General features: G+C 33.6%; 4 protein-coding genes across 6 annotated transcripts in view; 3 read left to right on the forward strand and 1 right to left on the reverse strand.

Moving 5' to 3' along the window:
• LOC125813446 (kirola-like) overlaps positions 1–14,843 on the reverse strand; it is a 436,501-nt gene that overhangs the window by 97,029 nt on the left and 324,629 nt on the right. The gene's annotated exons all lie outside the window — the stretch shown is intronic.
• Positions 1–14,843, forward strand: part of LOC125813444 (protein C2-DOMAIN ABA-RELATED 7-like) — a 79,596-nt gene that overhangs the window by 62,784 nt on the left and 1,969 nt on the right. The window contains exon 1 of one of the 3 annotated variants that reach the window (XM_049492947.1): positions 14,384–14,549. The exons of the other annotated variants lie outside the window; for them this stretch is intronic. Coding sequence (XP_049348904.1) covers positions 14,448–14,549 — 102 coding nt within the window. The 5' untranslated portion in view covers positions 14,384–14,447. Of the gene's footprint in view, positions 1–14,383; positions 14,550–14,843 lie in introns of those variants that run through there. 3 annotated transcript variants of the gene reach the window in all.
• On the forward strand, positions 306–1,359 carry LOC125813451 (kirola-like). Its single transcript, XM_049492959.1, has 2 exons — positions 306–532; positions 901–1,359. The coding sequence occupies exons 1-2, from the start codon at positions 346–348 to the stop codon at positions 1,155–1,157; spliced, it is 444 nt and encodes a 147-aa protein (XP_049348916.1). The 5' UTR covers positions 306–345; the 3' UTR covers positions 1,158–1,359.
• Positions 9,067–9,631, forward strand: LOC125813472 (kirola-like). Its single transcript, XM_049492976.1, has 2 exons — positions 9,067–9,253; positions 9,378–9,631. Exons 1-2 carry the CDS (start codon positions 9,067–9,069, stop codon positions 9,629–9,631), a joined length of 441 nt encoding a protein of 146 aa, XP_049348933.1.

The following is a 14,843-nucleotide window of genomic DNA, read 5'->3' on the forward strand; positions in this document are numbered from 1 at the left end:
ATCGAAAAAGAAGCAAGACGTTGATACCACAACTGATCACCCTCAATAAAGAAGAAATTAAAATACGGTTACATAAAAATAAATATACTTCATTATTTATAATTGTATTGTCATTATATTTAAATTATCATGGTAAAATATTATAATAAATTTATAACTAAACTAAAACCTACTTATACACAATTTAATTAACACCGCCACTATGTGATATAGATATTTGGTGAATAATATTTTTCATTGATTAGCTTCTTACATTAATTAAAATCTATATAAGAGGTACAAGTTTTATACATTTTCTTACCACCTTCCTTTCGCAACTCATTGCTATTACTAGGAAAAGAAAATATGGGCGTAAAAGGTAAGTTGATTGTTTCATTGGAAATGAAGTGTGGAGGACATTCGGTTCATGATATTTTCCACACTAATACCCAACATCTACCCAACATAAGCCCTAGTAGAGTCAAGCATTTTGAGATTCATGAAGGTGAAAAAGGAAAAATTGGTTCGGTTGCTAGTTGGAAATATTACGAAGGTAGCACACACATTTCTCTCCTCTCTTTCTCGCAATACTTATTGCATCAATTTTCCACATTTAGGTGTATTTCATATTTCGAAAGTAATTCACCTATCCATGAAAAAGTTAGTTAATGGTGTTAATTACTCCCTCCGTCCACTTTTAATTGTCATGTTTTCCTTTTCTTAGAGTCAAACGATAAGAACTCTGAATAACATTTGATATTTTTTTCATGGATAATTACTTCAGCCATCATTCTAATCTTCACGAGCATTAGATCATTTTTATTAAAATGAAAATAATAAAAGAGGGAAAATAAAAGAAATAATTTGAACATTTGAATTGGGATTAACATCTAATGTATTTTTTCTATCTTTAATGAATAGATGGAAAAGAAATGTTTGCTAAGACTGTGATTGATGCCATCGATCCTCAGAAGAATTCAATCACTTGGAATGCGATTGAAGGAAATTTGTTAGATTTGTATAATTCCTTCACTGTTATTACATCCTCTGAACATCAATGGATGACATATACACTTGTGTATGAGAAGAAAACTAAAGATACCCCAGAACCCCTAGCTATCTTGGATTATTACATTGGTCTGATCAAGGATGTAGAGGGTCACCTTCTCAAGAATTAGAAAATCTACGATGTTCAATGGTCCTATGCATACATATATCTGTGTGTTTGTTCTTGTGTGATGAGTATTTGAAAATATTGGCTAGTGCTAGCAAGCGTGTAAAATAAATAATATAATATTATGTTTAATTTGAAGAATAATATATATGTGTGTGTGTACACGCCAGCCTCTATATATAATGTCATGTTTGAAGAATATATATTTGTGATTCAAGTAGCATTTTATACAGTTTTATTTTTACTCTAAGAACTCTGATATTCCATTAATTATTAGCTAAGGCTCTAATACGCATCATTAGATAAGTACTCTACACAAACGATATTTTGTGTCCTGTTTTCTTGATTCAAGTGAAAGGTAAATTCAAAATTTGAAGTTTACGAGTTCCTTCTGAGACCCCAAGGTAGGTGTAACAACTCAAGTTACGGCACAATAATGATATGTATTATAATCATTGAAAACACAAAATACAATTTAGAAATGGAAATATCAAGCAAGTAACAACTAATGATCCTTAAAACGAAACAGAGAATGTTATTCGAGGGGAAGACAAATCCAAAGATTGATAGAAGGGGATGAGAAGCTCTAGCTAAGAACAGAGATAAGAAGAATCGAACTCTTTTTCTTAAGAATTTGCATAATTTCGAAATCACATATCACTATCATTTTTTAGGGAATTGTTCTCATGCCCACTACTCAACCCGGATTCCAAATTAACTTGTCCCTATTGCTCGTTCTCAGCCCAATAACTCTTGTTAGTCCAATAACTATTTGTGTGACCTTGGTATTCATATTGGAATGAACTTGGTTCATAACAGTAGTATAGGACAATAACTAGGTAAGGGAGACTTTTCTTATGTGCTTGAATATGTTACACAAGGAAATTTATTGTCAGATTAAATTAGGAGGTTATTGTTGAGAAGATGAACTAACACACAATTAATATTCCTACCAAAGCCTTATTCTCTAATTTTTATTTTCCACAACCACACATCTATATAAACTTGTTTGAAGTGAAACATAAAGCATATTAGCATAATCAACCAAAACATAAATTACTAGTCTTGAAGCATTTATCACCTTTCAACAATGGCTTATAATCACTACAACCCATCTTTTTACTTATTATTTGTCACTTTGTTTTTAACAAACAACTACATAAATCTAGCAGACGCGCCATCTTCTTGAAGTAATTTTGCCTGAGTTTCCTGTAACATCCGGCAATTTGAAATATCTATGAAGAGGTTTAGAAGTGGAAATAGTCATTCTTGGAAAGAATTCAAAAATCTGGAAAATTGTCAAGTATGGGGAAAAAAATGAGTTTTTGGCCAACTTTGAACAGTCATAACTCCTATATTAGGATGAATTAGGTGTATTTCCAGTTATGTTTGCGAAGCTCATGGAATGATCTTTCCAACACCACCGAGTTTGCTCGATTCCGAGTTTGTATGAGTGAGTTATGCCCTTTGGAAGTTGGGCAGTTGGCAGGGAAATTAGTCCGAAAATTTTAAGGGTATTTTGGTCTTTTCATTAACCAATTCTTTTGGTTATATTGTTGTGTTAGACTGATTTTTAGATCAGTTTGTCCCATTTTAAAGAGTGAGAGTGAGGGTTTGTGAGTGAAGAAGAGAAGAAGAGGAGAAAGAGAAGATCAAGCAAGGATTCGTCAAAGATCGTCGTGGATATCGTCGGGGGTGATCCCTACTAGGTATGTGAGTTCATAGTGTTGGGTTGGCTCTTTTCCCCACACGCCAAACTCGTTTTATTTCCGAGAAAAGATTGGTTGTGTTGTTGAAGTTGTTGGTTGTGTTTTTGAAGTTCTTGTTGGTTTGGTACATGATTTGGTTGTGTTTTTAAGTTGAAATCTATTGTATGTTGAAGGGTTTATGATTCTAAGTGTTTGGGGATGGAACCAATGAAGTTAAGGAGGTTTAGAGTTGGAAAAATGAAGAAGAAAAGTCGAGTTTTCTGGGGAAAGGGGTGGCGCGTCGCGCCTGCCAGCGCGCCCCAAAAGAGCTTCTGAGCTTTTTCCCGTGGGGCGCCCCGCGCCTTGTAGAGCGCCAAGGACGCCAAGTTTCCCCATTCATTTCACACTTTCTCATGCATGTTCCTTGGTATTGTACCTACGTTTCCTAGTTGTTTTCAACACTCCAAGGTACGTCTAAACGTCAAGAACTCATCCATAAACGTGTGATCATATACCTTGAATCCATAATCCAATTCAAGGCGAGTTCGGATCAAAGTCAAGTGAAGTTAGAAGTCAAGTCTAGAAGTTTAAAGAAGTAAGTCAAATCAAGTTTTCAAAGTTGTTCAAGAGTCTTTATTGAACATTTTAACTTCATTTTAAGGCTCAAGTTTCAAGAAAAGTAAAGAGTATAGAGTTTCAAGTTAAGCCAGGAGTATAAAGTTGAGTTCATTTCTCAAAAAGTTATTAGGGAACTAAGTATTCCCAAAGAAGTTTTTAAAGAAATGTCTTCACATTTAAACAAGAGAGGAAACTGAGATTTCCAAAGAGCCTTAGGGCTAGTTTTCATAAAGAAAGAGAGGAAACTGAGATTTCCAAGATAGCCTTTGAGCTAAGTTTTTGAGTAATTATCTCAAATCAGCATGAAGGAATATGTTTTAAAAACATAAGAGCCAATACATTTTTTGGAGTAGTATTGAGCACCGAGTTGGGGGGGCGTTCAAAGAACCCACAGCCCCAACAGAACCATGTAGCCATCATGGGTAGAAGAGGTTCATACTTTTTAGATGAATCATTTTCAGATTAAACTAGTGGATCCATTAGGCAGTTCAGGTCCTATACCTTTGGCCGGGTACAGGATGCTCTGGCAGCGTGAGGTTGATCGATGTATCATCACTATAGCTCTTATGTGATGGTTGTCGGTTAGAGAAACTCCCACAGTAATTATTGTATTTTTATATACATCAGTTCATTTGTATTTCTACATACATCTAAGGCTTATTGTATCTTTGTATACACACAAAGTTTTATAGCATGTTTTAAGCAACTTTTCTTTATATTGCACTTGTTTTAAATTGCCTTATATTGAAATGAGTCAGTCATGTTGAGTTGAGTTGAGTCAGGTAAGTTATTCAGTTTCTTCAAGATTTCCTTCTAGCCTATGTTGCTTAGCTTACCAGCTCGCATACTCGTACATTCAATGTACTGATTCCAGTTGGCCTGCATCTTTTTATGATGCAGACGCAGGTACCCAGGATCAGCATCCAACACGCCGTTGATCCAATTGAGCACTCCAGAGTCAGTGGTGAGCCTCCTTGCTTTTCGGAGGGCTCGATTGTTTTGTTCCTAGTTTTGTTTTATTAGGATGTTGCGTGGTCTGTCCCAACATCCATCTCAGTATTATAGAGGCTTCATAGACAGTCAGTTAGTTAGTTAGTTTTGAGTCTCTCATCTATGTATATATGTAAATATTCTATTTTGGGACTCGAGTTGCCTTTTTGGCCAGATTTTATCAGTTAAGTTGTTTTATGTCCTTGCATTGCATGGAGTTATTCTTTTGAGTTAGGTTTTCGCTGAGTTAAGAAAGTCAGGCCAAGGGTTCGCTTGGGGCCAGCAATGGTCTTTGAGTGCCGGCCACGTCCAGGGTGTAGGCTCGGGGCGTGATATTTCCTAAGCTCGAATTGCCACATTTACCTGAAATCCCAAAATTTACCTAAGCCTGAATTCCCTGAAATTCCAAAACCCAGGCTACCAACTCTATCAAGGCCTGCATTGCCACATTTACCTGAAATCCCAGCTTTGCCTAAGCCTAAATTATTTCCTAAAATCCCAAAACCCGAGCTACCAACTCTATCAAGGCCTGCATTGCCATATTTACCTGACATCCCAGCTTTGCCTAAGCCCAAATTATTTCCTGAAATCCCAAAATCCGAGCTACCAACTCTATTATCAAGGCCTGCATTGCCACATTTACCTGAAATCCCAGCTTTGCCTAAGCCCAAATTATTTCCTGAAATCCCAATATTTGAGCTACCAACTCTATCAAGGCCCGAATTGCCACATTTACCTGAAATCTCAACTTTGCCTAAGTCTGAATTTCCAGAAATCCCAAAACCCAAGCTGCCAACTCTACCAAAGTCTGAACTTCCACCATTGCCAAAACTTGAGATGTCTGTCATTCCTAAACCTGAATCACCAACTTTGCCACAAATTCAGAAATCCCTCAAGTGCCTAAAAAGCCTTGAGCGGGAGGCGTATAAAATCCTCTTTGCTTCATTGAAGCAACAATATTGTTAAAATGTTAAGACTTAATTATGTTATGTGATCATAACTATGTTTTTTCTTTATTGTGCTAGAATCATTTGCAGCTTCCCTTTATATAATTGTTCTATATATCATCAGTTATTTGTATTTCTTCTGGTGTTACATGTATATTTTTTTTATACACTAAATCTTGAATCTTTTTGTTAGACTTTAGGCACATTTACAAAGAGTGTTAATTGTCTCTAAAGAATATATTTAGCGGCAATTAAGCTATTACCGTTAATTAATTGTCATTAAAGATTTTTTTTGGTGTAATATTTTTTTTTTTTTTTTTTGCTTTGGAATTGGAAGGATTTTATTTATTAAATAGTAGGTTCATCCATACAAAAGGGAACTGATCTAAACGATATAGTTCCATTCGCATCTCCTTCAAGAGCTTTTAGTGTAAAGGAAGGAGATGCTTCAAAAACAAACAATTGTTCATAGGCATATTTGGATCCATAGTCTTCCTTCCATATTTCGCTAATATGTCTGCTATTGAGTTAGACTCCCTCATTATATGCTTCATTGTTGATCCTCCCATCAGTAGGAGCATTGACCTGCAATCCGAATAAATGTATGAGTGTATTGGTTTAGCACTTTCTAAGGTGTTAAGTAATACCTGAGAGTCGGTCTCCACGAGCAAATGATTAATGTTTATTTTCTGTGCTAGGTTCAAACCATGGAGCAAAGCTAGTAGTTCCGCATGATGGGCATTAGCTACTTTTAATTTGCAAGAAAATCCTACAATCCAACTGCCTAGATGGTCCCTTATAACTCCACCGGTTCCACCCATCAACTGCCTGAAATTTATCTTATGTTAGAAATTTCCCGATCATTTGGTGTAATGTGATGCTCGCATTAAAGATTTTTTTTGGTGTAATGTGGAGTATTAGTGATCTATGAAAAAAGAATAGGATTATTTTAAATCCAACTCCAAAGATAATAGACTATTTCTAGTATTTTCTCATTCAAAGTACTTATATTCAAACTTGTAGACTATCTAGGGATGACAATGGGTCGGGGCGGGTGGGATGCGGGGTGGGTTGAAGTGGCTTTTTTTAAAACTAATGCGAGGCGGAGGCGGGTTGCGGATATATGTGATTTTACTTATTTTTAACTTTTTACATGTTATAAGAGTGATAGAACATTATTTATTAAGATAATTTCTTTAAAGCTACTAAAATATTCAAGATAGTAAATGAAATGATTCAATAAAAAATAATTCAATTTCTTACTTGTTTTCTAATTGACCTCTAAACAATAAATTTTTAAGTCACTATCCTATTAAATTAATACAACTTAATGAAAAAATGAATTTATTTTTATGAATTATATTTTTAGTGTCAAACTTAACTAGAAAAAGAAAATATTAAAAAATTATAAGGGGCGGATTAATGCGAGGCGGGTTGAAAATGAAAAAAATTGTTATGCGGGATGGGGCGAGGCGGATTAAAAATTGCTATGCGGGTCGAATTTTTATATTATTTACAATTTTGTTAAACACAAATATTTGAAAGGACATTATTATATGTTTACGATATTATGTCTTGCACAATCGTCTTGCTAACGCAATAGGCATGGTCCAATATAGTTATTAGGCAAAGGAAAATTAGCAAGTAGATATAAATTGGAGAAGAAAGTTTTTTGTTTTTTTTTTTTTTTTTTTTTGCTTTGAAACTGGAAGGATTTTATTTATTAAATAGTAGGTTCATCCATACAAAAAGGAACTAATCTAAACAATATATATAGTTCTATTCGCATCTCTTTCAAGAGCTTTAGATGTAAAGGAAGGAGATGCTTCAAAAATAAACAACTTGTTCATAGACATATTTGGATCCATAATTTTCCTTCCATATTCCGCTAATATATCTGCTACTGAGTTAGCCTCCCTCATTATATGCGTCATTGTTGATCTTCCCATCAATATGAGCATTAAAATATTTACTTTAATTTAGCCAAGAAAGTCAAATAATTAAACATCACTCCTATTATGGTTTACCTTAATTTAGTTTATCGACAACTTAGCCACCTTAATCATGGTTCACCTTCGTAAAGAGTTTCAAATTTCATGACTTAATTCTTCCTTCCGTCCATATTATATGATATTTTTAATTTGGACACACCCTTTAAGAAAAACATCACTCCTAATTAAGAAATAAGAAATGAAAAAGTAAAAACACCATATAAAATAAATCGAAGAAAGTAATAAACATCATCAACATTAGAAGTGTTATCTCACTATGTGCAATTTATCATCATTAATAACATGAAGATATACAACTCAACAAATTGAAGAAATTAATAGCCAAAAAAAAGAAAAGGCTAGTAATGATCAATTCAACATGGACCCCTACATTGAATATTTTGATGTTTCATAGATACAACTCAGAAGAAAAATAAATAAGAGTAGAGGTTATAATTTCCCATGCTATTCTATGTTCTATAGTGCCATATATTACAAATTAGGAGTAACCCTATAAATTTGAGGCTAAGCATGAAGGTGTTTAAATCAAACCGAAAAAATTGTACTATCAAATTGAAAAGTCAAATAATATTACATAAATTATCAAGTCTGGAGCGATGTATTCAAAATCGTGACTTCGTCTCTCACGATTTTGAATACATCACTCCAGACTTTAATAATGCTTAACTTGATGTGTATCGTTATTCAATTATCAAGTGTTGCTGAAATATGTCAATCAATTTATTTATTTATATTCACATTTTAAAATAGTTTAACTCTTATAATTTCTTCAAATTTGAGGTGTGTTATCGATAAATTTTAAAATTAACCAAAGTATAACATTCTTTAGGTTTATTTTATATTAATTTTTCTGTTTAATTATTAAATTTAATTATGTTTGAACATGTACATATTGTTGAAATTTTAATTTTATAACAACGAAATAATTATCATCGTGATTTTGAAAAAGTCACATTTACTTTGTAAAATTGTCTAACAAATCTTTAATTAGGTTAGCACAAGTATAGTGCATATAACACCATAACAAATCTTTGTATGACTATGTGTGCAACAAAAATAAGACAAAGAATATATATATTTGATGATGCATATTTTTTTGTTTGTAACATTATTCACTTGTTTGGCAAAGATGATTTTTACAGGAGTAATTAATCCAGCTCGTAAAGGAAAAGGGTCGGTGGGGAATATTTGAAAAAGTAGGAATACTTGAATATGTCTTCATTCAAGTGACAGTACAGAAGAAGAACAAAATGAATTGAGAGGAGGCCCGGGGACAGGGAAAAGAGTCGAGTCGATCAGGCTCGACGATTGGGAGAAACAAACGAAATTAGAATTTGACCCAAAAAGAAACAAGGCTATGAATACCATGACCAATGCGATTATATAAAAGTAAATATACCTGATTAGTGATTACTTATAATTGTATTGTCATCATATTTCAATTATCATGAGTATGTAAAATATCATGATAAATATATAACCAAACTAAAACCTACGTATACATAATTGAATTAACACCGCCACTATGTGATATAGTCATATAGATATGTGGTGGATAATTCTTTTTATTGGTTAGCTTCTTTAATTAACATCTATATATAAAAGCTACAAGTTTTATACATTTTCTCAACTTATTGCTATTACTAGGAAAGGACAATATGGGTATGAAAGGCAAAATGATTGTTTCATTGAAGGTGAAGTGTGGAGGACACTTGGTTTATGATATTTTTCACACTAATGCTCATCATCTACCCAACATAAGCCCTAGTAGGATCAAGCATTTTGAGATTCATGAAGGTGAAATCGGAAAAATTGGTTCGGTTGTTAGTTGGAAATATTATGAAGGTAACACACATAAAATCTATCTTTCTCGCAATATTATTTTCTTGCATCAATGTATTTCATATTAGGATTTTAACATTTGAATTCGGAGTAACATCTATGGTATTTTCTTATCTGTAATGTATAGATGGAAAAGAAATGTTCGCTAAGACTGTGATTGAAGCCATCGATCCTCAGAAGAAATCAATTACTTGGAAAGTGATTGACGGAAATCTTTTAGAGTTGTATAATTCCTTCACTGTTATTACATCTTGTGAACATTGGACTACAATTACACTTATGTACGAGAAGAAAACGGAAGATACTCCAGAACCCCTTACTCTCTTGGATTATTTCATTGGTATGACCAAGGATGTTGAATGTCACCTTCTCAAGAAATAGAAAATTTGTGATGTTCAATGGTCCTATATATACATATATCTATGTGTTTGTTCTTGTGTGATGAGTATTTGAAAATATTGGCTAGTGCTAGCTAGCATGTAAAATAAATAATACTCTATTATGTTTGAAGAATATAGAATATATATGTACTATGTACGTCAGCCTTTACATAATGTCAAAATTTGAAGTTTATGAATTTCTTCGGCAACCTCAAGGTAGTATACGACAATAACTAGGAACATAACATGAGTATTGTCAACAGTTATCTTTACTATTATTGTACATAATCTAGTTATGGTATGTCATTTTATTCAATAGAACCTTAGTCTAATTTTAAAGAAAAGTAAGTTCTCTCTTTAGGTTACCTACTTGAAGACTTTTTATTATGTGTTGAATAGGAATATCTACATAAAATATGTTGCTAGAATTATTTGTAGCTTCCTTTTTGGAAGATATATATTTATGTGATTGTTCTATATATCATCAGTTATTTGTGTTTCTTGGGCGTTACATGTATTTTTTTTATACAGTAAATATTGAATGTTTAATTTTAGGTATTTTGTGTCTATATTGATTTTACTGAATAGAAGTTAATTAATAATAACCTAATACTACTGGTGATCAGTGTGATATTTGATAGTATATTATTAAATGTATTATTTATTGATAATTATATTAAATATAAGTAATGAATAATGTTTGAATCGTGTTGGATACTATCCTATGGAGAATTTGGTTTTATTTAAATCAGTTCATATTTAATTTTGATTTAATCAAATATTGATTTTTTTTAATTAACTGACGTAGGCCTCTAGTAAGGAATTAACCATGTGGCATAAATAATTTTCCAAAATTAAATATATTTTCTGTTAAAAACAATAACACAAACGAACTCTTTTTATATAGGTAATAGCATAAATAAACCTATTTTTTAACGAATGATCGATATAAATAATTTGTCACACCCCGAGTCTACACCCTGGACGTGGCCGGCACTCGAAGACCATTGCTAGCCCCCAAGCGAACCCTTTGCCTGGCTATCTTAACTCAGCGGAAACCTAACTCAACAGAATAACTCAATGCAATGAAAGGTCATAAAACCACCCAACTGATAAAATCTGGCCAAAAAGGTAACTCGAGTCTCAAAATAGAATATTTACATATATATACATAGATGAGAGACTCAATACTAACTGACTGACTGTCTATGAAGCCTCTAAAATACTGAGATGGATGTTGGGATAGACCCCTAAACATCCTAAACAAACAAAACTAAGAAAACAAAATAACTGAGTCCTCCGGAATGCAAGGAGGCTCACCACTGACTCTGGAATGCTCAACTGGATCAACGGCGTGCTGGATGCTGATCCTGGGTACCTGCGTCTGCATCATAATAAGATGCAGGCCAACTGGCATCAGTACATGGAATGTACGAGTATGCGAGCTGGACATCTAAACAACAACTTAAGCTTGAAAGGAATACAAAAGAGAACTTACCTTGGCTCTGATCAACTCATGAATAACTGAACTCAATATAAAGCAATAAGACACATGCAATATATATGAAGCTTGTAAAACTATTTAAAACATGACGTCAAAATCATATTTATAATATCATGAAAATACCATGCTTCCTCTCAAAGTCTACTTGTGCAATGCATGAATGAAGTCTCATACCCCCATCCATACTAAGCAGAACCCCTCGAGGAACCATGCAATTTCTATTGTGGGAGTTTCTCTAACCGATAGCCACCACTACATGCTTAAGTAGTAATACAACGTTTTACCTCATATTGCCCGAGGACCATCCTATACCTTGCCGTGATATAGGACCTTACTTTAACTTTAACTTAGTGGATCCACTAGCTTAACTTTACGTGATCATCTAAAAAGTATGACCCGTCAAATCCCATGTTTGGCTACATGGTTCCTATGGAGAGTTGAGTTAATATGAACTCGTGTCCCCAATTCGGTGCTCAAGACTACTCCCAAAAATACTTTAGCTCATTAGTGTTTTAAACACATCTTGCTTTAGTTGAGATAATTACTCAAAACTTAGCCCAAAGGCTCTTGAAAACTCTTTCTAAAAAGAACATCTCAAAACCATAATTTAATATGATCATTGATGACTCGGGATATTCATACTGCTTAAACATTGATGGTATATCTAGAGACCATATTGTTTAAACATTGATGACATACTCTATTTGTCATACTAATCATGTTTTAGAAACTCTTTCGCAAAACTCATCTTTTCTTTAAAAGAGATAGTACTCAAACTACTCAAAACTCTTTTGGAAATCTCAGTTTCCTCTCATGCATCTTAAATGTGAAAAACATTTATAAACTTCTTTGGGAATACTTAGTTCCCTAATAACTTTTGAGAAATGAACTTGACTCTGTACTCTTGGCTTAATTTGAAACTCTATGCTCTTTACTCAACTTGAAACTCTATACTTAACTTGGAAACTCTATACTTAACTTGGAACTCTAGCCTTAAAATGAAGTTAAAACGTTCAATGAAGACTCTTGGAAAACCTTAAAGACTTGCTTTGACTTACTTAACTTCTAAGCTTGACTCTAACTTCACTTGACTTTGATCCTAACTCGCCTTGAATTGGATTATGGATTCAAGGTATATGATCACACGTTTATGGATGAGTTCTTGACATTTAGACGTACCTTGGAGTGTTGGAAACAACTATGAAACATAGGTACAATGACTAGGAACATGTAGGTTAAAGTAGGGAATGAATGGGAAAGGTTGGCGTCCTTGGCGCTCTGAGAGGCTCGGGGCGCCAGACCACAAAGCTCAGAAAGGGCCTGCTGGCGCTCTGCTAGGCGCGCCCAGAGGCGTATTCAGGATTTCGGAATGATGGGTGCATAGTGCACTATTGTGAAAAGGTGAATCTAATTGGTTTGACACTTAGTTTCGTATCATGAAAATAGTTAAAATTTTAAATCTATAGGTCCAAAATTGAAATGATTAATTAATTATAACACCAAAAATTCTACCAATAACCACTTAGAGAGGTGTTACCTAATTTTAAAAAGAAAAATAGTACAAGATATATATAAAATTCAAATTTCTAGTCTCACTGAGAGGTGCATCCAATCATCATTCCATTAAATGATACTTCGATTGTGGGTTCACACATCTATATTTAACAAAAAATTTAAAAATATAACACTACTATATATGATTTCAGGAGGGGAGCATGGGTTCATGTGAACCCGGTGACCCCCTCCTGCATACGCCTTTGGGCGCGCCGCCCCAAAGGCTGGGCTTCAGAGACCCTTTTGGGGCGCGCTGGCTGGCGCGACGCCCCAGCCCTTTTCCCCGAAATTTCGACTTTTCTCCTTCATTTTTCCAACTCTAAACCTCCTTAACTTCAATGGATCCATCCCCAAACACTTAGATTCATAAACCCCTCAACATACAATATATTTCAACTCACAAACTCAACCAGAAACATGTCCCAAATCAACAAGCACTTCAACACAATCACAACCAACAACTTCAACAAATACAACCAACAACTTCAACAAACATAATCAATCCTTTCTCGAAATTAAACGAGTTTGGCGTGTGGGGGAAAGAACCAACCCAACACTATGAACTCACATACCTAGTAGGGATCACCCCCGACGATATCCACGATGATCTCCTTGCTTGATCTTCCCTTTCTCCTCTTCTTCTCCTCTTCTTTCTCTCTTATCTCCCAAACCCTAACTCTCACTCTTTAAAATGGGAAAAACTGATCTAAAAAAATCAGCCTAACACCTCAATATAACCCAAAGAAATGATTAGGGAAAAGACCAAAATACCCTTAAAATTTCCGGACGGACTTCACTTCCCTGCCAACTGCCCAACTTCCAAAGGGCATAACTCACTCATACGAACTCGGAATCGAGCAAACTCGGCGGCGTTGGAAAGATCATTCCATGAGCTTCGTAACCATAACTGGAACTACACCCAACTCATCCTGAGATAGGATTTATTACTGTTCAAAGTTGGCCAAAAACTCACTTTTTTTTCCATACTTGGCCAATTTTCCAGATCTTTAATTCTTTCAAAAAAAAAATAAATCCAATTCTAAGTCTCTTCATAGTTATGTCAAATTGTTGGATGTTACATAATTTATTCATAATAATTCGATGACATATTACAAAAAAAAAAATCCTTTTAATAAAATATGTGAACAGGTAGTGTGACCAATGTTATTGTCTTGGCAATTTAACGATATTTTTCAATGGTCTTGACATGTGTCTATAATCTTTTTATTGATTAATTACATTTTGACACTTTTCCAAAAAGACGCGCTTATCTTATGAATGGATCCGACTCAATAATTTTTTCGAATAACATTAGAATAAAGCTAACCAGGCCAAGGACGCTCAAGAATAACTCTAGAAAGTTATTAGTTCTCTTTGAAGACACTATTACAAAATAAGGAGTTAGTTATGAATAAAATTTGATAATTAAATAACAAAAAATGTATATTAATTTTATTTAGTTATAAATTAGTACTAGATTATTAAAAAAAAGTTAATTAGCTAAAACTATTTAGACTTTAGTGATGAATTAATTAGAAATTACCGATACATTTTTTAAGTAGAAAGTGAGAGATTCTTTTAAGGTGAATAATGGACCGATGGTATAAGTTCCCATTTCCCTTTTTCTTTTAGAAATTCTAATTAAGTGCTAGAATTATTCTGAAGTGATAAAAAGAATAAATCAATACAAGGTCATGATATATTGTTGTGGCACATAAACCAATTAAGTTGAAAAAAATGTAATTGTTTTTTTTTTAAGATGTTGGGACTTGTTAAAATTAGGGTGCACAAAGGCATCAATTTACCACTCAAGGATACATTTCATAGTGATCCTTATGTTGTTGTTACCATGGGTGATCAGGTACATGTTATAATATCTTCTTCTTTGATAATATTTTTTTGCATATTTCATGAGTTTGATCATATTGAATGGTCAAATATATCGTCTTTTAGAGGCATATCTAGGATAGGTTTTTCGATAATATAGTTGATCGAGCTCCTATATTTTTATATGAAAAATATTACATTCATTAATTGCGACTCTTGATCACCCACGACTTTAACTTTTTAGAAAATCTTGCTTTTATGTCTTAGGACTCGTTACAAAACCAACAATTTGGTCTTAGACTATGTGTTTTATGTTTAAAAAAGTTTC

The sequence above is a fragment of the Solanum verrucosum genome, unplaced genomic scaffold (assembly GCF_900185275.1).
Source record: "Solanum verrucosum unplaced genomic scaffold, falcon-dt-bn FXZP01000203.1, whole genome shotgun sequence".
NCBI lineage: Eukaryota > Viridiplantae > Streptophyta > Magnoliopsida > Solanales > Solanaceae > Solanum > Solanum verrucosum.